Source organism: Candoia aspera, chromosome 3 (assembly GCF_035149785.1).
Source record: "Candoia aspera isolate rCanAsp1 chromosome 3, rCanAsp1.hap2, whole genome shotgun sequence".
Classification (NCBI taxonomy): domain Eukaryota; kingdom Metazoa; phylum Chordata; class Lepidosauria; order Squamata; family Boidae; genus Candoia; species Candoia aspera.
In genome coordinates, this window is record NC_086155.1 from 146,179,249 (window position 1) to 146,203,087 (window position 23,839).

Sequence of the window (23,839 nt, forward strand, 5' to 3'; positions counted from 1 at the left end):
ATAATATAAGGAAGTTTTCCTCTATAATCTTCATAACATAAGAATCATGGTTAAGATTTAAATAGTAAACCTTTAGATGTCCATGAGACATGATGGAAATGCCATCTCTAGTAACCGTGGCTTAAAAAATATTCCATATATCCCACATATGGCAAGTTAAAAACTACTCCTTGAAGAGCAGAGCAAAACATCTGTGGTATCCATCCTTCCCTTTGGTTTATGAGTCTATCTGCTCCTTTGGGACTTTAGGAAAGAGGGCTGTCCAGTCTTCAGCCCACTAAAATACCATTTCCCAACAAAGCAGCACATTAATTTATCTATCCTTTGAGCTGTAGCTGAAGGAGACACCATTTTTCATGGTACCATTCATAATGTTTCTGGAGTTTTCTCTTTCAATCTTCTCTCTGCTAAATATGGTATCCTGGTCACTCTCAAATTCAGACTCTGAAACCATCAAACTGGAATTGTGTTCAGTACTTCTGTGTTTTATACCTGGGTGGAGGGAAGGTACAAGGATTAGGATTACAGTTGCACTGCTTTAGGAAATCCTTCTACCTACCTGATGTTCCAATAAGTTGCTAAGTGAAGTTTTAGTTTAATCATAATTGGTTGGCTGAAATCATGTATCACACTGAGCCAAAATGAAACAATCACATTATGGCTGAATGCAATCTGTAAACCAAGCCACTTTCTCCATAGAAATAATAATTTAAGCCAAAGTGCTATATAAATTAATGGCAAAATTAATTAACTACAGTCAAAGGGATCACCCCTAGTAACAATTAAATCAAAACAACTTAATACTTTAGTGCAGACAAATAGATTCAAAGTGATTGAAATAAATAAATAAATACAATCAGTGGTTTTTCACAGTGGTATCTGTGAAAAAAATGCAAGAGATCTTCATAGTTTTATAATATTGCTAATTTGTTATGGCATGAACTTTTATTACCAGCTTGCTCCATCAGATGCAACTCTCCCCTCAACTGTAAAGTCATAATCCTCCTTTATTTTAAAATGAAAGAAACAGTAAGGAAAGAAATGTCATACCATATTTGGGCCTGAGCTCCATTCTTTCCTGATCATCTATGTTATCCAAAATTGTATATTTCATTTTCTTTCTTATTTTGGTCCTCTTTCTGCTATGAATTAAAGAGAAATAAATTAGCTTCTGGTAAACCAGCTTTCTAATGATGCACATCTTTCCTCTTGAGCCTCATTCATACAGTGCTATTCATGTCCATTTAACAAGTGGAGCTGCCCTACAGATGTGACACACACAACAAAACCCCATGCACAGGGCTTCACCTGAGAAGCTCATTTACAAATAACCAAATCTATGTGGGTTGTCTTGAGTGTGGATAAAGCTTCTCTAGGTAGTCACACCCCAAAAGGACTAGGTTCACCCTGTTCACAAAGACATAACCTAATTTAGTTGGTTGTGGCTCTATGTGGAAGCAGGAACTGTGTTTTATAAAACATGGTTGATAATGGTGCATGTTATATGATCTCAGTCAAGTATGGTTTATTTAAAAAGCCAAGGTAAATCATACCATAGCTTCCTGTGATCTGTGAATCCAGCTAGATAGCTTATTGCACATTTTGCCCTACTGCATTGTGAGTAATCACACATATGAGGAGGGGAAGCTTATTTTAAATGAGCTTCTCTCATTGGGTGCTTCAAGATGTGTTGAAACTAGCTGGCCATAATGCCTAGGAATTCTGGGAGTTGTAGTCCCAGCACATCTGTTCAATAACATTCCAAATTCATGGAATCATTGAAGAGCAGATAGTCCCTGCCCACTTAAAACAACTTTATGACTAAAAGTATGCCTCTAAGTATGTTAGCAAGTATCACAAACCAAAGATAGGCAGCCTACAGCCCAAACTTTTCTTTTGGTGGGGTGGACCCAAAGCCTGCCATGATTACATTACTGCAATCCAGTGGCAAATTGTCAAACATAAGCACTGTTAATTTCACACCAATCTCAAGTTGCTATAAGCCTTTGGACAGATTTAGTGCAACCTGAACTACAACAAGAAAAAACAGAGAAAATATGGGCCACCATTTGCAAGGTATGATTTTATCACCCTGCCAGCTACTACTACTGTTTATTTTTTTTTAAAAAATGCTTTGACTTTCTTCATCCCTGGCTTAAACCAAATAGAGGACTATTACCTTTTACAACAGCAGATACAAAGCCAAATTAATCCTATCACCAGCGCAATCACAAGGAAAGCAGATGCTGCTACGTAGAGTATACTCCATTCTAGAAGACAAAATTGGAACATTAAAGTTAGAATCAAAGTTGGAAGGACCCATCTGGGTATCTACAAGGGGGGGAAAGTGGCAAAATCTGCATTTCATTTATTTTTTATTTATTAAAAAAATGTACATAGCCACCCATCCACCAAAAAGAACTCTGCATGATGCGAACCCCGTGACTTACTTGCATCTGTCAGGATGTGAGTGGGGTGAGTCATCATCTCACAATGCACATTTTGTCTTTGTGGTTAGTGTTTGCCTATGATTTAGGCTAATGAGTCCAGGCTCCTGCTGATTGCAAGAATCCAAATTAAACCATCTTAGATGGCTATCTAGCCTCTGAATGCATCCAGTCAAGGGGATCTACCACTTCGCAGGATAATTGTTTTCACTTTCAAATGGCTGTTATCCATAGGAAGATTTTTCTAATATTCTACAAGAATCTTCCTTTCAGTAACCTAAATTGATTATTCCATGTCTGCACTCTGTTGACATCCTCAGGTACTTGAAGAAGGCTTTGATATTTTCCTTCAATCTTCTCAAGGCTAACCATTCCCAGTTCTTCATAGGACTTAGTCGCTTGTTCCTTGTTCATTCTCACTGCCCCTCTCAATCTGTTCGTTTCCCTGAATCCTCTTCAAGTGTGACACCCAGAACTGACACAAAACTCAAGTTAGGGCCTGAGCAACCCAGAATAAAGTGGAACCATTACTTGTTGTGGTTCAAATGTTGATCGCTTTTGTTGTTACTGCAAAAAATTGTGTTTGTCGCCATATCACATTGCCTACTTATATTCAGTCTATAGATTATTTTTTCCAAAATCTTTTTCACAAATACTGTTACCAAACCTGGTATCATCTGTCCTACATCTCTGCATTTGACTTCTTTTCCCTAAGTGAAAAACTTAGCAGTTGTCACTGTATTTCATTCCATACTTTCAATCCATTTTTCTCATCAATCTATCTTGCCTTGAATTTCATATCAACAGAAGACCTCTCCTAGTGGCTTCACATAGATGTTAAATAACATGAGGGAGAAAGCACCACGTGCTGGAGCAACCACTGGCTTGACCATGCTCTTGAATATTGACTGGAACTGCCCACTTAGGTAGAAGCAGAACCACTGTAAAACTGTCTTCAAACCTCAGTGCTTGCACGTGGTTTAAAAGGATACCATGGTCAGTGGTGTCAGAAACCACTGGGAGATTTAACAGGACCAAGAGGAGTATACTCCTGAAGGTCGTGAACTAGAGCGACCAAAGCCATTTTGGTCCCATGACCAGGCCTGAATCCTTATTGAAGGAGATCCAGATAATCTATTTAATCTAGGACTGTGTATAGCTGAAACCTCACCATCTTCTCTGGTTCCTGTCCCAAAGCAAAAAGGGAAAGTTGGAGATTGGGAGCTGGATTGAGAGATGATCACTTCAAGAACTGCTTCTTTGAAAGAATTTGCTTTTGGAAAACATCATCCTCCCATAGGTACATGGGGAGTGTGTACCCCAACAGCTGTTGGTCTCCTTTTTTTCCTTCTTCAGAATCAAAATATATTCCCAGGAATCTAGGATGATCTCTAAGGGGTCCATTGGTTTACCTGCCACCACCAAAGCCTTTCCTGCTTTGGAAATTATTTGTTTTTTTGTGATTCGGTGGAATGTACAGAAGGTGTAGAGCAGCACAGTCACTTTTCTTAACAAATTGTCTGCCAGTATTCTATCACACTCAGGAGTTATCCTGCCCCATCTCCATTATACCTTTTAAATCATAATTGCCTTCCTGTTTCAAGATTTCATAGAGTTCTCATGCTCATTCAAATTCAGGCAATGCAGACCATGAACATGATGAGTCAGTGTTCTTTATGATCTTTCTTTAAGTCATTATAGGACTGGAAGGGACCTTGTAGTCCAACTCCTTGCCCAGGGCAGGAATCCTCAAACCATCAAAAGAACCACAAATGGTTGGTTTAATAGACCCCATTACAACAGCACTCCCACTTCCTTCTACGGTGCACTATCAATATCAAGATAACACCTGAACAGGTGATGTTTCCTGGAAAACATCATTGAGTTCTTCCCAACTTACCACAATTGCTCTCCCCATCGCTTAGGTATCGCTGTATCAAATTTTCCATCCACAGTTGATAGCAAATGCAACGCTTTGTGATGGGGTCACAGCGTCCATGTCCAGAACATTTTAAGAGGCAAGCTGGAAATTACAAAGCAACTGAAATTATTTATGTACTTAAAATGAACTCTAGGCCACTTTTAAGGTTGAAAACTACCCCTTGATATTTTTCCTGTGCTGGACTATGGCATTCAAATACATACCAGCTGTGTCAACACGAAGCACTTTAAAAAGTAGAAAATCTGGCTTTTCCTTCAAGAGTTTCAAACGCAGCACTTGTGCAACATCTGAAGCCTGTATGATTTTGTAAGGATGCCCATTCTGAACATAGAACACAACAGCAGTGCTGAAGGGAAGATACACAGATTAAATATCAATAGATTTATTACAGCAATCAGAATTCTTTGTTTGGGATTAATACCACCTACCCCAATTAATAATCTTTTTTCCTGGAATAACCCCCTAATTGTAAATATATAGTTGGCTGCTGGTAAAGCTGCTAAATTTCTGTACCATGAAATAAAACAAGGAAAACTAGATATTGCAAAGCATGACGTTCCAGAACTCTAGGATTTTATTCAGATTTGAGGCTGCTTTATTAGAAATGCAGAAACCCACTTTTAGATTTAGGTCCCCAGCTGAAGGTGAGGCCAAGGTTTAATACCCAATCTTACACATGTCTACTTTGAAGCAAGTTTTATGGGACTAATACCCGACTAGATGTGTATAAAACAACAATATTCTGTGTGTGTGTGTGTGTACATATTTGCCCTATCTTCTTATACCTGATATCAGAATAAGCATGTATCTTCTGGATATTAATGTCCGAATCCAAGACATCCAGGAGCCCTGCTAGCTGTTGTACAAGGGTGTCTTTCTGTTGTTCAGTCAGCTGACCAGCTTCAACTTGCAAGATCAGTTCCACAAGCCTGTTTTTCTTTGGGTCTGTAAATGAAAAAAATAACAACTTTCCTCAGAATTTGTCAAATAGTGCCTAAATACATGGAGGTAACATTTGGAGGTAACACCTAGCTAACCTTAGTTGGGTATTTGAATGAGAAACTGCCAGGAAATTCCAGGGTCTAGCTAGATTGAAAAGTTAAAAAAAGAAAAATCTTGGAAGAAAGCAACTACTTCCATATTGTTGCTGAGAAAACCACATGGAAATGCCCATAAGTCAACAAAAGTTCAAAGCATCTGATTGGACGATGCTTCTGATCTGCTTTAAGCACGTGCCACGAACTGCAATGGATACGCAAACGTTTGGAATGCTACCATAAAAACTTCAGCATCAACAGGAAATCTGACCGAAGAACTGATCATCTGGATTCGATGGATCTTTAGCCATTTTGCCAAAGAAAAGGGTTTTGGGAACAATGCAAGAAAATAGCTTACGCTATAAATGTCTTAGGAAACAGCTTACCAGGCCGCACTTCTACAACTGCTGTGTCGATGTCTGAATCTCCTTTGCCATCAATGACTTTCAAGTGAAAGATGTAGTTCCCTTCTACAAGATTAGTTAGCTGTAATACAGCCTCATGGTTGGAGCCAAGAATCACATCCTGAAAAGCAAAGAAATTGACACTCAAAAATCAGTTTCAAATTCATTTTTATCTGAAGCCAATTATTTGATAACTCTCTGTTACCAGGACTCTAAAAATGTTGTTGCCTGATCAAACAGCAGTTGCCCTCACCCACACTTAGTCCAATCAAGATTCATTGTGCCCAAAGTTAATTGAGTTATTATGACATGTGAGGCATGAAGTCCCACAAGTATCCCTCTCTGCAACTGGCAGTGACAGCTAGCCTGAATGCCATAAAATTGGTCTAGGACACACTGGCTAACAGGTATAGTATGCCATGAAGCATGTATCCTCAAAACCATGAATCCTTTTCTTTCTCCTATTTTAAGAACAGAAGCTTCTCCAGCTGATTTGCCTGAGGCTATTCCACCCAAATCTAGTTGAACTCTCAATTTGATGGATCATATTGGCTTTAAATTCATATAAACAATAAAAAGTAAAATAAACATGGAGAAATATTCCATTTGGCCTGATTAGATGATTTAAATACTTACTCCAGCTGCTGGACTCTGGCCATCCCGGATCCAAAGATAAGACACAATTCCTTGGTCATCAACAGAGTGGGACCCATCCAAAGCAACAGAGTTATTGGGGAGGACAAGGATGTGTTTGCCCCCTGCAAGGGCCTGGGGTGGAGAGTTGCTACCTAAATATAGCAAAGGGAGATGATTGTTCAAACAAGAAAAGAGGATGATGATGCAGACATAGCCCAAATGTCATGCTTGTATTAATAAAATTCTCAGAATGCAAGGAATTAAGCTTAAATGCTGAAATGATTTATCGAAACAGCCCAAACCACTTAGCGAGCACCAAACTGCCTATCCATGGTTAGACAATTGGATTAGGACTGGAAAGATTAAAATGGAAGCCATAAATATCTGAAACACAGGAGATTAATAGAAACACAGGCTACTTATTCAGGAAATATCTTCAAAAAATTGGGACAGAAAATCTTACCCTCCTGAACAACCACAGAAAGAGTGGCAGTGCTGCTGAGCCCTTGATCATCTTTTACTGTCAGTCTGAAATGATAGGTTCCAATCTGTAGATCTGAGACAGTTGCTACTGCACGATCAGCATTCTCTATGTGCAAAGAACTTGGCCCACTGTAGCAAAACAAACCAACCCATAATGCTGCAACCAATTTCAGCTCAAAACTTAAAAGTATTGTTGCATGTTGTTGGGGCATCCTAGGAGTGTCAGGTTTTTTAGTTCTTGGTTTTAGTTTTGTTTTTATGATTTTACAGTTTTATCATTTTGTAGTTTTATTTCTGCCGTGAGCCACCCAGAGTTGTATTTTAAGATGGGTGGCCATGCAAAACTTTTAAATAAATAAATATGTAAAGCAAATCCCAGCAACAATGACATCCAGGATTCTGAATCTTCAAGAGGCTGAGTGAGAGTGCAAACACCAATTCATCACAGTAATTCTCAAAATCGGTAAGCAGCTGAAATCTTTTAGCTACTAGTAGAGCAGTTCCTTGCAATTATATTCATTCACCTGCACAAAACTTAACAAGCTCCTTTACAACTTGATATAAAGGAACATGGCTTTTAAAAAGTCAAATTAAAAGGGAAAATGCATTGCATTTTCTCATGTTTAACTCAATGGTTGAGTGCCCACTGAACAAATTCAAGCCATATACATAAAATATGATACTAACAAAAAAAAAAACAGTTGAGTTTGAGTCAATAATCCAAGAATCATTTATAAGGAAGTAAGCCTCAATGTGCATAATGCATCATATTTCTATGTAAGCAAACCTAAATTCAGGTTGCAAATACCCTGGTCACGTTATTTCGGTTACATGTCATAGCAAAGGTGATGAACATGTCTTCTCTTGCTACACTTTGCTCAGAAGCATAGAATTCTGGAAATTAAAATGGCATTGTGAACACTATTTGGAATAGACACTTGGTGAACTAATTGTCCATGACATTCTTCAAAAAATGGTAATCCCAAGAGAAAGCAAATTCATCCAAACTGAATTATGAAAAAATACCATTGCTCAACTGCAGCCCTTTCCCTGACTTCATCAATGTAACAAAGTTAATGGACAGGTATTAATATAAAGTGTGGCATATATGGCACCTACTTCACCATCAACTGCCCTGGAAACATGTTATTTTTTCCAAGAGGTCACAATTCTGTAGGAAACAGCATGGGTAATGTTCCACACTAGAAACAGGTGATTAAGAATGATTAAGATTTCCTATTCAAATCATACAACCAGCATGATTTCAAATGCATGCATCTACAGCATGGGTCAAAAAGGTTAAGGTGGTGGCTACATCTACACAGGCAAGGCCACCATCCTGACTTTTACAAAACCTCCCCACAACTCCCTGCAGACACCCCGCATGCAATAGTTGACTTTGGCTTCCCACTCCCCTCCTAAGCTTTTTCACTTCTTAGCATCACCAATACTGATGTTATCCATGCCTTGGAGTGCATCTTCCCTCTGTACAAAATACCTGATATTCTCCCAGTGATAGTAAACAATCCCTAAGTCATCAGTGCTCATGCTTCCATCAAGACTAGTGCTCTGGATAGGAAAGGTCAACACTTTATCAGGGCCAGTCACAGCTGCTGGAGGCTTGTTTGGTCCTGTAACAAAGACAAAAAAAAAAAAAAATCCAAATGCCCTTTCTACATATATTGACGAGGTCTATTTCCTCCTCCATAAGGAATTTCTGGAACTTTAAAGAGACCAGGAAGGATATGGGATTTATCATATTGCTCTATTGCACCATGCTGGCTCTGGCCAGGAAGAGAAGATGAACCAAACATCTGCACTGAATGTAAAGAGGAATACATAAGTATCCAAGCCATCCACACCTAGTGCCAGAGGATCTTCCCGATTAACTTCTACTGTGATAAATCATGCCACTGTCTTTGCCCAATGATAGGACTGAAAGAGAAAGAGCTATCCAATCAGATCCCATCTCAATTGCTGCCATCAAAATACCATGATGATGCCTGCAGCGCAGCAGTAGCCAGGCTAATTGCAAGCAGGTTACAAAGCTAAAACCCCAAAACCTGAACAGTTCCAGTATCTTATCCCAGACCTCTTGTCATGCCGTCTTCCACAATCACCTCTTGCGCTGGTTACTGAGAAGCTATAAAGACTACAAGGCTATTTGGGGATATTTAAGAGGAAATGCATCGAGGTCATCTTCCTTCCCCAAGGTTTCTCTCCCTTCACAAGCTTCAACTGAGGAGAGGATCTTCACAGTTATGGTGACCACTTCTGGGAATACTTAGAATTCCATTCTTTTAATTTCTATTTCTATTGCTGTATTATTTGTGTATCCATTAGGCCTCAAATGGGAACAATAATATTGAAGGATGGGATAAACACCTTTCCCCCAAAGTATGCTATACCACAATTCCCAGCATCCCTGACCAGCATGGCCATGAGGGCTTGTAAGTCCAATCTATCTGGGCAGACTGAGGTTGGTGAAGGTTGAGGTAGATGTTTCTAAAAAAAATGGCAAATAGATTGCTCAATGAGTGATACTAATTCCATGTCTTCATTTTTATATCTATAGCGCATTTCTTAACCAAAGTGCTTACAGATAAATTAAACATTCAAACATAAAAGAAACAGATCTTTATAGACAGGTTGGCAGAAAAAGGAGGATACAAAGGAATTGAAAAAGCTGAATGTTAAAAAGCCAAATAAAGAAAATAAAGAATCACCTCCTATCCATGAAAAGGATTTCTGCCCCTTTAGTTATGGAAGAGGGTAGCAGCATGCCCCCAACTCCAGACATGACTCTCTCACACTACACTGGTCTATGGCTAAAACAAAGACTTGATCTGGCCCTCTTACACAGGCCAGCTGGGTTTTCATTCAGAGCAGTGGAGGGCTCAGCCTTTCCAATTCAAGAGTCTTGTGTGTGACATCATCCTTCCCAGCCATATTTTTTCTGGATTTCTCCCACAAGGCAGTTATATTGCTCCCATTTAGGAGACTTGATACATGCACTCAGTTCCCACAGCCCAATTTCTATTCAACACAGTGCAAAGCAGGCCACCGTTCTCTCCTGCTTTTAACATCAACGTCAGAGACATCAGCTCAGGAGCACAGATGTTCTACTGTGTCGGGCAGCTATATGATGACCTACTAGGCTGGACTGTTACTGTGACTTCAGCTGTGGACTTCTGTTCTGCAGAATCCATTACTGTCAGCTGGAAGGTATATTCTCCCTCTTGCAATGATGATAGCTGAAGGTATGGACCCTTCACACCCTAAAAAAACATGTAGAGGACATAAATCAGAGGTGAGAAAAAAAGTGCAACATAATACTATATGCTCTTCCATTTGAAATATGTTTGTTGTCTGATCATCCTTTTAAGCGTTGACACAGGGTGTACACGTTGCATTAAGCCATCACATGGCTTGTTTAGTTCTGGCTTAGAACATTGTATGGATACACTCATTGTATTTTATAAACTATGGTTTATGATTTGGCATGTTGTGTTAATGCAACACATGGTTTTATCCAATAAACCACATTTAAGCAAACTATGGTTTAGCATGCATGAAACCAAAAACGTTCTTGTTAACTTTAACATAGTTACTTTTCAAATAAATTAAAATGGACATCAAATCTAAAAGCAGAACACATTTCATATACATACATACATACATACATGTCAAATTATAGAGTGCTCTGTGCAATTTGTTGCTTAATGCTTGTCTGGTAACTTTTGGGTAAGGCCTGTCTATTTGTCTTTTTCTAGCAGAAGCTCCATTGAGTTGGAACATCCCCTGCCATGTTAATACAACTTAACCTTTTGTGGCTGGTAACACACTCATAAGTCATGTAATGTCACTCTGGGACAGGGTTTCTCAACCTTGGCAACTTCAAGATGTGTGGACTTCAACTCCCAGAATTCCCCTATGCTGGCTGGGGAATTCTGGGAGTTGAAGTCCACACATCTTAAAGTTGCCAAGGTAGAGAAACACTGCTCTGGGAACTAAGACCCAAAGCATGCATGGGCAGCCCTACCCTGAGGAATTGGAACTGCAGGTAAGTTTAATCATATCCTTATTTCTTTACAGAGTTAGTTCATTTACATTCCATATTTCTTCTGTTGTGGATCTCAAGGCAGGATGCGTGGGGTTTACAGGAACGTTCTTATCCAAGCATTTGTCAGACCCAAATTTGCTTAGCTTCAGCAAGAGTAGTTGTCCTATGCTTCCAGATACTGCTCTCTTTTTTTTCGCATTCTCACATAACAAGGTGGGGCCCTTCAAATACACTGTTACATTTTTGTCCTTGGTCATATCTATTTCCTTTTATGCTATTCTATCCTTATTTCCCAACCATAGCAACTGACCTGCAAGTATTTTCTGAACACTTCAAATCAAGTTCTAAAAATCAGAAGTATCTCTCTGTTTAGAAGCTGCTGTTCCAGCCCTGTAAAAAGTTAACATGTATTTAGAGCAGCCTTTATCAACCTTTTGACCCTGGAGGAACCCTTGAAATATTTTTCAGGCCTCGGGGAATCCCTGCACGTTCAGGCCCAAATAAAGGCCAGAAGTTACCAAATTATAATATTTGTTTCATGGGTAGGCCTGTATATATGCATTATCAGTGTTCTTAAACTAAAAATAATGAATGAAACTTATCTCTTTAATATGAAGTTGCCTGAATTTGAAATAATTTTTAAATAAATTGTGATCTCCCAGGGAACTCCTAATGACCTCTCGTGGAACCCTAGAAACTCTGATTTAGATAGTCAACAGAAGACCAGGCATCAGTGCAAGCATTTCAAAGTAACGTTCAACTAATTTCAGTGCTAGACTGTGCTTTTTGCCTGCTTTCAGAAGCCCTACATAATTCCTTTTCAAAACTAGTTTCAGATATAATACAAATGGTATGGCATAAAGCAAGATGTCCTTCAGTTACCTGCATTGCTACCACCGTGCCTTTACTTTTGGGACTCAGGGACCACTTGTAATTGACAATTTCATGATCATCCTTACTCTGGTTTCCATTTAATGTGATGGAATTTTGAGGCAAACTAATTTCCTGATCTAGCCCAGCACTGGCAACAGGAGGAGAATCCAATAGTTTGTTGACTCTCAAGGAAGCTATTGTGGAATTAGCGGCTCCATCAGCATCAGTGACGACTAGCCTGAACAACAACAACAAAAATAATATGTGGACAATTCATACACCTAAATGTGTGCCCTTATCTTAACCACATCTCTTGCTGGAAAAATATGCATGCAGGCTATAATTCCATGCACATTTAACTGGGAGAAAGTGCCACTGAATTCATGAAACTGCTTCTGAATAGACACTCATAGTTTTGACTACAGTGCATTACTACATATGATCTGACCCTCTGACCAATTTCAGCTGACCCTAGATCTCCCCCTGATCTAATACATTTGAATCAAAGTGTATATTGATACAGTATTATGTTCATAGCTTCACTTCTAAGAATAAGAAATTATGCTTTGTGTTTATTTTATGATAGGATCTCAGGCACATTTGAGAAACAACAGATGCTAGTTCTCTCAGCCTGTCTCTTGAGAAAATCTTTGAAGCTGTAAAGTCAGAAATACAAACTACATAATAACAGGATAAATCTGGGGCTAAGGAGATAGTCTCCAGCATTACTCATTCTGTTTATTCTGAAGGGTTTCTCCTAGAGCAGCCTGAGAGAAGAATGAGAAGTTATAACTTTTTTCTCCATTAATGACCCTCTGTTCAACCCTGTGCTTTCCACGAATAGAACGAGCTCTTCCATTGATGGAAAGACCAATCTGGATCCAACCCTAAACATATAGAACCAAGTAGTGCCTATAAATGCAGAAGTGGAGACTCTGGCTTAGTTTGTAATTTGTTGAGAAAGCAATAATTAGAATCACCCACCTGAAAGTGTAATTGCCAGGAATAAGGTTAGAGAGGTATAAAACAGGTGTATCAGCTGATGCCTTCTTTTCCTGCAAGGGACCTTCAATTTCTTCCCAGTGGTAACTCACTATTTTAGTATCATCTATACTTTCTGTGTTCAAGGGAAATATCACAGTCATAGGTCAATAAGCAAGTATCTCTGCAATAATAATACTAGGGGTATTTCTGGTCAAGAAAATGCTGTGATTTTATCTGTTCATTGGCTAGATTCATAAAAAGTATTTTCTCCCCTAATTTTTCCTCACAACAGCAACTTTGTGAAATAGGTTGGGCTGAGAAACAGCATCCCTGATCCAAAGCCATCCAGTGAGCCATGGATGAGAGCTGACTTTTTAATCATGGTTTTCCTAGTCCAACCCGTTAATTACTAATTATATTGGTTCTCTACCAGAACTAAGTTATGCAACTCATAGAATATGACAACATCTATCTGATGACAGACTGTTTATAAAAAGGTTTAGATTTAGGAAAATTACACTTAAAAGTAAATTGAGAAAACCTGTTTTAGAAAAAGGATATTTTTGCCAATGTGTGTAGGGAGAAATAAAACATATTAGGGAAAATAGGGTAAGCTGCATTCCTATCTATCTATCTATCTATCTATCTATCTATCTATCTATCTATCTAAATGTAGAAAAAAATTGCAATTTCTTAAAAAAAAATTAGCTGACAATGGAAAAAAATAGAATGTTTGAATCCATGCCATAATGACTCAGATTTAGACTGATTTCCACATCGCTATATTGTAATGCAAAGCAACAGTTGCAGCCTGGTACTTACGATTTCCATCGATGAAGGCAGAGGTAGTAGGATAAGAAATCTCCTGTACTTTGGGAGAGACAATAGCAACAGGTGGCTGATTTATTCGGATTGCTGGATAAAGATGAGAACCAGAATACCCCATATAATTAAATAAATCCACTGCATGCATCTCAAGCCCATGCTTATTAAAAAACCAGAAACCACCCCTTGACACTGAAAATACTAAATTCTTAACATGAGCAATAAAAAATAGATTTTTTATTGCTCATGTTAAGAGCAATAAAAAAATCACTGCTAATTACTATTTGCAAAAAAACAAAAAACAAAAAAACAACCCACCCCTTATGATTCAATCCACATGAAGGAAATTGTATCAGGCTTGGGATTTTGTGATGCTGGGGTGAGCCAAACAGTAAACAACAGCTCAATCAATCATAATTTTCACAAAGGCAAAATAAGCAGTAACTGTTTCAATATCCTGTTTTGTTCCTGATGTGAAGAAACTCTGCAATACACCTGCAGAACTTTTGGGGGGCCAAGGGCTATCAGTATCTTTCAATCAGCATGCCAGAAACTGCCTTTCAAAAAGAGAGCAGGACCTCATCATACATCGTTAAATGTTAATTTATAACTTAAATAAATTTCACCATACCTGTATTATTATTATTGATTTTATTTTATCCTGCCTTTCTACTTGGAGAACATTCAAGTTAATATGGTTATTCCCCATGTATTTAATAATTTCCCTTCTCGTCTGAATTAAAAATCATAGTTCAGCAGCAACTTACATCTTAGATTTTGGGGGGATACATGCAAATCTGAGGTATTTGATGTCTCCTGTCTAGGATTGTGACAAACAGGTGGAATACGATGAGGGAGAGGAATACATGCAGAGGATAAAATCCATATTGCCAATTCAAGCAAATTGGCAATGCCTGTTGTTTAACATAAGCTGCAAGGACTTAAATTCAGCTAGAAGTAAATCATATGCTTGACAACTTGATTTTTTTCCCTCTTTTAGCCTCAAAATTAGTAAGTACTATAGAGCAAAAGAAGAAGACTCAAAGCAGGCACAATTTTGGTAGGTGCTCACCCGGAGAACTGCCCTCCCTCTTGTAATAACAAATTACAAAGACCAATCCACAAGAATACCTTCCGTCTTAGAAAGAAATAAGGAAAAGAATGAGAACTTTTCACTGTTATTCCATATTTGATAACATTTGGGAATAATAAAGTATCAACAGTGAATTTGCATTCAGATTCACCAGAGTACAGATTAATTGAACTGATTGGAAAGCAGTTTTACCTGGTTGGACAGTGACATTTACAAATCCTTCTCCAAATGCATTTTCAGCAGAAACAGTCACTCTGAAGACATAGGCACCTTCTGGCAGCTGGTAGAGAAACAGTGTGCAGGTATGGGTGCATTAATTTTAAATAAAACTAGGGCATCTTGAGGGCATAATACAAATCACTCCAAGAAGTGAGAGTCTACTCATATCAAATCCAGAATATGAATATGCCTAGCACAGCCTTCCCTGCCCTCCAGAAGTGTGGAGGCTGCCACTTCTTAATTCCCAATCAGTATTGCTGGAGAAGACTGCTCTAGGCCTGGACTATAACCCAGAATGGTCCAAAAATTATTTAGGAAGAAAACAATTTAGGAAAGGATAGGCAGCTCTGTCATAGCCAGCATTTACAACAAAAGTGTAATCTATCTACAAACCTATCAATACCATGGCAAGATCTGGAGGCATGTTTGATATGATAGACTCTCACCTTCTCAATGCAATGTCCCCTAAGACAATTGGCTGATCATAGTCAGAAACAGAAAGCTAATCAAAAAAACTCTGGGTTTTGCCCAGCTTAGCAATTACTATATTCTTATAGATCTGTGGCACTGAATGCTGAACTTGATGGCCTGATTCAGCCAGGCCCTTCTTATGTTACTGAGTCCTGTTCTGTGCATTTAGAATCTGAAAAATAACAGAAAAAAATGTCATTTTTTTCTCTGTCAATGCTCATCACCACATATTAATTTCTCTTCTAAACTGAGATAATAACCAATCTGCATCTTACAGCCAAGCAGCCCCATGCCCACTCATGTCTGGCCATTATAACTGAACATCTGAATTGGACTTCCAACTAGTTGAACATCTCACACATCATGGTTCCATATGATTGGAAGCCATGGTGGTGTTGGCACTCACATCCATAAATCAGGAACCCTTCTGTATGAGTAACTGCTCATCAATTGAGGTTCTTTCTCAAGCGGCAATCATGATTGTTTTTATAAAAACAACGTTCAAGCCATTCAGAGAGGATTACACATAACAAAAAATATGAATACTTCCAGCTTCATACGAGTTTGATTGGGCAAGGGTCTACTTACTTGAGAAAGTTTTAGAGTTGGTGTGTGCCTGCCCTTCATTTCACCATCATAGCTGTCAGGGTAACTGATCAAGCTCCATTCATAAATATAGTCTGTTTCTAAAAAAAGAAAATACAGCACAATTAATTATGCCTGCTATTATGTAAGAGAGACATAGCCCCAGTCATTTTCATGGGATAGAGGAATCGTAACCCTTTCTCTCCCCCCCCCGCCCCGTTTCACAACTTCTACAATGCAAGACATTCTTCCCTGACTGGTATCTCCTTCTGACTATGCTATCTTGGAATTCTAGGAGCTATAGTCCCAAATCACATAAAGAGACCACCCTGGGGAAAACCAATATAAACTATGAGCTAATTTCAGGGATATCCATACCAGCAGTTGTATCTCTCTCTTACAACTCTGGAATGCACAAGCAGAACTTCTACACATAGAGACATCAGTTGGAGATAACCTCTGAATGATGACATCTATGTGTGAAGAGAAAACATCGTACAATGATCAGGCATCATACAAAGTTTGCATTAATACTAAACTGGAGTTCAGTTAGGAGAGAAGTATGGTATATGTTGGAACAATTGGGTATTGCCTTTCACAAAATATTGTTAACCAAATTGATCCATAACAGTATAACTATAAATCAGATGGAATGTGTACACTAATTTTACTTAGTTTAGAAATTTTACTTATTCATATAAATTAGCTGGAATGCTTTCATAATAGAATTTGCTAACTTTAACTTTGTCATTTGTTTTCCTCAACACTTTAATTTTATTTTATTTCATAAAACCCTTCACTTCTTTGCCTGTTCTTCACCTGAGCCTTTCTGCTTATTTTTTTTCCACACACACAAAATAGAGGTGTACAAATATCTCATTTTGAACTGTTCTGAATACAAAACTTAATGAAATATCTCACTTGAATATGAAAGTTGAGTATGAAGTGCAAAATGTTTTCCCAATACTTTAAAGAAGATATCATGTAAAGCTTCATCTTTTGAAACAAAGTGTTTTGACTTACTTTTTTTCAATGAAATGTCAATTTCAGCACTCAACATGAGCCACGTCGACCAACAAAATTTATAAAAACATTCTAGTTGTAATTTTTTATTCTTCAGATTTAATATTTGCATAATTTAAAATTCGATCATAAGGAACAGGCGCAGTACAGATGAAACAATAACACATGGCTTATTACATATAATTTGTAATTATATGCATGTGCCATCATGAACCTTGAGCTCACACTTCATCCAGTCTCATACTAAGCCCCATACTTCTGACACCAGAGGGAAGAGTTGTAAAGCTTTGATTTGCACCTTATCCATACTGAGACAGGAGTTTTCAAAAACAACAAATTATTCACAAAACCAAATATCAAATCAGGCTCTGCCTCAGTAGACTCTCCTGACAGGTCTAGTAATATGAACTACTTGAATGACAGTGAAACCTTTTTAAAAATCTCCATCCTATTTGCAGTATGAACTTAAGTGAAAGTGCTAGTCTGACTACTAATGAATACAATTCAACTTCATTTTTTGGTTGGTGTTTTTTTTTGCAATTACCTCCACCCTACACCTGTAGTTCTTTTACTGCACATACATTAGAGTGGGGCAGTGTTATTTTAAAACTGAGGGACTTTTATTAATACAGTTTGATAGCTAGCATTTGTTACTGTACAGTAAAAAGTTTGGCAAGACTTTTCTATTTGTGTGTGTGTGTGTGTGTGTTTAGGTGAGACAGAATGAAGTTCTATATAAGTGATATGATTTGAATTTGAGTCACATAATTCTCTAGGTTATTCCAACATGCAGGCATTTTCTTTTGAGACACGAACAATAGCTGATTAGCTCTCAGTTTGAATTTAACTGTTGATGTTTCTCTTCTATTTAAATCAGGCTTGCATAATGCTCACCAAAAGTTATTAGCCAACAAACAGTTCTACCAGTTCTATGTTAGGGTTTTAGTAAACTCCTGGACAATTCTGTATAATGGCCAGGTACTCTCCCCAACAACCAATACACATAAAATAATGAAATTTTGGGTATTTTAAAACTTTAAAAGTAATAATTTAAGGGGAGCTATCCTCTGTTCCTGATCTCTGGTTTAGGCTATTTGTGGCTGATAACAATTCCAACTTTTCTCAACTTCTGTGGTCTTATTTCCATACGGGACAGAATTAAGTTGGAACTACAGTACGTGGAAAACTTTGGAGGTATCACTTCAGGGTGCAAGCCAGTGATCAACTTTTTAAAAATATCTCCATCCCCTGCAAAAAGAAAAGAGCAAGAAAACACACACCTCCTGGAAACAGAACAAAACAGGCCATTTGCAACAGGCTAGACTACAACCCTTCTTTTTGCTGTGCTAATTTAAAAAAAAAGAAGCAAAAAGTATGGGGAAACATTAAACAAACAATACAAATTCAGAGTCAAACCAAAAAAGAACATTGACTATCTCATTTGGCAAAAAGTTTAAACCAAGATTTCCATCTGTTTGCTTGAAGGCAATTCCTTTATTTTTAATTATTTAGAAATAATTAAATAATTTAGACTGCCTTTCTATTAAAATATAACAAAAGCCAACAAGAATAAGGGAATGGCTGGCCAACATAAAAAATAAAGATTAAAAATGATCACAACATAAATAAAAACACATCAGAGATTAGTTTTGGGGAAATCTGGGAGAAAAATAGGTTTTGCCCAGTAAATGAAAGATAGCAGCGTCTCAATAGCATGAGATTCTCAGAGAAAAGAGTTACAATGATGCCTTCTGCATGGTCACCATCTGCAACAGCAGCAGCATCAGGAGGAGAACCTCCAGGAAGATCTTAGTTTCTGGCAATTCAACGGAAAGATATTCCTTCAACATCGCAGTCTGAAACCAGGGCTTTAAGTGACCACTTCCAACCATAATTTCAGACTATTTCAACAGCTGAAATGATCTCAGTTATGAGTATTACTTTCAAAATCTCAGTCATAATGAATCCATATTACCTGCTTTGGTGGTAGGAGTGGGACACATATCTTCATTGACAGCACAAGGTGCAGTGCTGTGAGCACTGGTGGGAAATGTTGTGGTTTTACTTTCTATGAAATTGTCTAGGTTTGACATTTCAGTTTGTGCTGGGGTGGTGGAGAGAAATTCCACAATGCCTGAAGGAGGAGGGTTATGGGGAGGTGTTACGACCTACAAGACAAATTGTAGGAATATACTGTTATTGTATTTTTTTTTCACATTCTGTTACACAATGTTGAAAAATTAAAATGTATTTGGAGATCCAGATTCAAAATTCTATTCTAGCTAGAATCAACATTATCAGCAAACTCTGGAAAAATATTGTGCACTGCCAAATCCCAAGAATTGCACAAATTACGTATTTGTGCAAACAGGTTTCTAGGACACTTCTAATTCTGTTACAAAAACTGAACAGAAATAGGGTGAAACCCTGGGCAATATGCCTGCAATCTCTAACGAAAGAACTCCTTCTGCAGCAAATGAAAACAAAGAAATAAAATAAAAAAGAACCACATGAAAGTATATATGGGACTAGCAGTTATGTGGAATATTACAGAATATTAAAAATGTCTTTGATCCAATAACATGCTTACTTATGAGATGGACACAGTACTACTCTATCTTCTCCATTTGAGCTGCTCTCACAAAAAAAATAAACCCATGCACAATAATCAGTAAGAAATAGAAAGTGTAAACAAGGACACCATTGTCTTAAGTTGTCCAACAATCACAAAGCACACTTACTTGGTTAACTCAAGGCTGGCTCTGAAAAGTCAACCCTTACAGGGGCCACAATTAAACAACCAAAACAAAGACTGCAACAACAAAGGTGACCTTATCAGATCAGGCCAAAACCCCATTATTGGAACAGGCTTAGATTTACAAATATTTAGCAATTTTATCCCAGTGTAGTTGCAACGACCTCCTCACAAAAAAAGAACCATAGTTGCTGCTTTATTTTGTTAAGTATGTTAAGAATACCCTTTTTAAAATTTCCTTTCATCCACTACATCCCACTAAAAAGAACATACGGCAGCCATTAAAACCATATTCACCGTAGATCTTAGAAGAACATATTTATTTTCTGATACTCATCTTTTGTCCTTATGATAAATAATTAGGTCAGAATTAGGTAATATACCAAGCCTCTTTTTCATGCCACTGAAGTTCCCAAAGACTTTAACCCCCAAATTTAGAAGCAACCCCTTGCACAGAATTGGCATATGGCATCAGAGAACTAAAACCGGAGTGGAAATACCCCCCTTCCTCTTGCAATACCATTGCATCACCACCATATCCCTTGGCTCAGAGAATTCTGATTGTTCTTATTTATGGTGCAAGCATCTGGATTACTCCAACATGACTCTTTCCATCAGCAAAAGTAGCTAAACTGAAGCATCAAGTACCCCAAAACCACAGCTGAGAGGTGTGGCCAAGCTACAACTCACATGTTTATTCCTCTTGAATGAATCTAGAATTGGAAGCAAAAATTAAATTTTATCTTCTTCTTCAGCATATGAAGGTAGCAACAGACCAAGTCTAGATTATCATTAAACATTTGTTCCCTGGTGAATTTCTATTTGATTTAACCTTATTGGTAACAGACAAGCTTCCACAGATTGTGTTTCAGGTATTTTTGGTGTATGCATAGAGAATCCGCTTGCATGTAAAAATTGCTCATCTATTTTCAAAGAGCGATGTTTTGCTCATAAAGGGTTATGCTTTGCTTATAAACAGGATTCTTTAAGTCCTGTTTGTATTAATAGAAATAATCTTATGTTTTAAATGGTCCTAAGGGAATGTGATAAAATGAATTAATTAAGGATTGCATGTTTCCTTTGAAGAGGCAATACTTTCTAACCCATTTCCAGAGTTTTTAATTTGGATAAGACTCGTATATACACATGTTTATCCCTGCTCTTTTCATTCTTCTTTTTCTAATTTGCAGAAACTGAAGATACAAGTAGCCATTCTAGTGATTTTTTTTAATGCAGCCCCTTAATGGAGCAAATCAAAACCGAACAGGTACAGTGGCTTCATTTAGCCATTTCGTATAAGCTAGGAAATGCCTGGATCTTTTTTCTATCGCACGTGCACACTTATTTCTTCACTCATAGAAAGATGTTTGAAGAAATCTGCTTTCCAACTACTATCAAGTTCTCTTAGCCTTAGAAATCTAGGGAGTGTCAGAACAAGGAAGGCTGCTACAGTTCCAAGTTCAGTCTTTGCCTGCTTGTTCACCTTCCAAGGACATCTTATTGGACACTATCAAAATTACTGGATTAGATTCACTTGTGATCCAACCCAATGGGAGTATGTACACATTCACACTAATTGTCGATACCTTCCATCAAAATATATACAGATAAGGCTTAGAGTGCACCAACGATAGCTGCAAATACTTAGCAGTGTGTGTGTAAAAATACATACCTCCTCCTGCCAGGTGCTGTTCACTTCATTTTTAGGTGGATGAAAATCCAAATCATTCATAGATTTATCCAGCAAGGCCAAGGCATCTTCTGACAATTTTCCAGGATGTTCAGTGGTAGGAATACTTTCAGATTTATTTATATTTGTAGGGCTTTCCAAATGAACTTCCTCATTTTGAGGTACCTCTTCCTGTTTGTCTCCATTACTGAGTCCTGAAGAATTGAAGCCATTTTCAGTGGTCACCACTAATCCCCAATCAGCATAGTTAATATTCTCCTTCTTCTCAGGCTTGAGGCTCAGTTGAAAAGGATTCTGATCCATCTCACCATATTCATCAGGATAGTCCTCAAGATTGTGGTCTTTGCTGAGGAAGGACAGTTCCTTTAGGCTACCAACTTCCTCTGAGGGGTCACTTGGCAATGCCATGGAGCGAATCACATTTGATGGCACCTGTCCATACCCTAGCAAGGTGGCTGGTCTCTGGGGAGTTCTTACCACAAAAGTCAGATAGGACTTCACCTTCTCCATTTTCTTGGGCTCACAATTTCCTTTATGTTGACAACTGACAACATAGCAATGCCGCTCAAACATCCAGGCCAAGTCGCAATCTGAAAGATCACAACAGGCTGCCATGCAATCTGACATGGACACAGCACGTGGGACCCGCATAATTTTAGTTGTTTCTAAATTGGGAATTATTGCATCGGTGTACTTGGTGCCTTCCCTGCACTGCTCACAGGAACACCCTGAAAAATAGGCTCTGGTATTAGAAAGAGAACACAAGCATTGCATGACCTTCAAGTACAGCCTAATTTTGGAGGGGTGGGTGGGGAAATCACCATTACTGATTTACATTTTTATACAATATGTAACCCCATTAATATCTATTTTATATTTCATGGAATTTTTAGAGTCATTTACTATTTGAAACATTTACAACATGCTTAACATTAACTATTTGCAGCTGACAAGACTATCACAGCCCCAGATAGCTATGATTCATATAGTTTTCCTCTTCTCCAGTGATTCTGTAATTATTTCCTTCCCTGTCTCTCTCACCTTTGGAAATATAAGAGTTAGGAGATGGGGAGAGAGACAAAAGCCATCAAATCAAATCAAAAGTCATGCCTTGAAGTAGAACACTCATCTCTTGCTTAGCAGATAGCACTTATCTCTAATTAAAGCCGAAAGAACAGAAGTCCAACTCCTCGTTTTTTGAAATCAATTATAATGTATTTTTAAGTTGCCACAGAAGTCAAGGGTAGGACACTCAGCTAAACTGAGCAGCAAAGCAACTTGTCGAGTCACCAAAAAAAGATAGAGTTTTGTTTGTTGAGCAATAGGAGTTTTCTCCATGCAAAGCATGCATGCTACCTCTGAGCAATGAGTGTTCTATTCAGGGCTGCTTCTGTGCCAAATACCTAATCTAGGGTCTGCTCCTATTATTTTTAATATCCACTGTGATTTACAAATTTCTAGGCTATATGGGTGCAAAAATTATGAAGTCATAATGGGAGGATGCCACAGATTTGATTAAGCACTACTTTTCCTAACAGCTTTGCCAGCTTCTATGCCCAATGGATAATTTTGGCTAGCTACATTCTTACTTTCTCATATGATTTTGAAAGAAATTACCCTTTGTATTCTTAACAACAGAAATAGGAGGAGAAAGGCTTACCTATTAAAGCCCCCAAGAGTAAACAGAAGATTCCCAGACCTAGTTGAAGAAACATCCTTTCTTAAGCAGGCAGTACCAAATCCTGTTCAGGTGGCAGGATGGAGATTCTACAGCTTTATCTTATATCACCTGATTTCAAGGGGGGGAATCTGCAGTGCTGGCAAAAAAAAAAGGTAAAAAAAAGCCATGAATATTAATTTAAAAGTTACAGAACAAGCAAATAGATACACATTACCTTCTGGCTACAGAAGTATGGAAACTTGTAGTTGCAGAAGGTAAAAAAATGAGGAAACATAAAAGGATAAATAAATTATTTGTGCCTGTCTTTCTATAAAACTGTAGAAGGTTTCTATGTTAGGAGCTCTCGTGAAAACCTTTCACAAGCAATAGTAAACCCTGATACCAATTAAAATATTACAAATATCTCTTGACTGTAGCCCTTTCACAAGCATCTTCACCCAACATATGTGTTAGGGTTTATCTACCATTTGCCAAAAATAATTTTAATTAGGTAAATAATACTCATGGGCTTTCTCCAAAAACCATGATATATTAAATGGATTTTAAAGCTTATAACTTCCTCCTCTTCTGTTAACAGCTGCAAGAGAAACTTCCTCTGATATCTAAGCAGAGAAGCAATGATCTACAT

The 23,839-nt window shown here is 37.9% G+C and overlaps 1 protein-coding gene across 3 annotated transcripts; it reads right to left on the reverse strand.

Moving 5' to 3' along the window:
- Positions 1–206: 206 nt before the first annotated feature.
- On the reverse strand, positions 207–23,297 carry KIAA0319 (KIAA0319 ortholog). Of its 3 annotated transcripts, none has more exons than XM_063298977.1 (19): positions 23,191–23,297; positions 21,513–21,724; positions 19,061–19,253; positions 16,066–16,163; positions 14,980–15,067; positions 13,692–13,784; positions 12,870–13,002; positions 11,895–12,123; positions 10,104–10,227; positions 8,448–8,580; positions 6,930–7,078; positions 6,467–6,618; positions 5,813–5,951; positions 5,175–5,334; positions 4,593–4,735; positions 4,348–4,470; positions 2,180–2,270; positions 1,051–1,142; positions 207–492 (listed from the first exon to the last, which is right to left on the reverse strand). In XM_063298977.1, exons 1-19 carry the CDS (start codon positions 23,243–23,245, stop codon positions 314–316), a joined length of 2,586 nt encoding a protein of 861 aa, XP_063155047.1. In that variant the 5' UTR covers positions 23,246–23,297; the 3' UTR covers positions 207–313. The 3 variants fall into 3 exon arrangements, with proteins under 3 accessions (XP_063155047.1, XP_063155046.1, XP_063155045.1); XM_063298976.1 differs by having other exon boundaries at positions 13,692–13,739; positions 21,513–22,258; XM_063298975.1 differs by having other exon boundaries at positions 21,513–22,258.
- Positions 23,298–23,839: the final 542 nt, after the last annotated feature.

Bases quoted from the DNA above. Each gene is read 5' to 3' on its own strand.
- KIAA0319 (XM_063298975.1), bottom strand. From the start codon at position 23,245: ATGTTTCTTCAACTAGGTCTGGGAATCTTCTGTTTACTCTTGGGGGCT. The intron at 12,124-12,869 runs GTGGGTGATTCT...GTTGTTGTTCAG, and splicing joins CCTGGCAATTACACTTTCAG to GCTAGTCGTCACTGATGCTG. The intron at 8,581-10,103 runs GTAGGTCATCAT...TCTTTGTTACAG, and splicing joins CACAGTAACAGTCCAGCCTA to GACCAAACAAGCCTCCAGCA.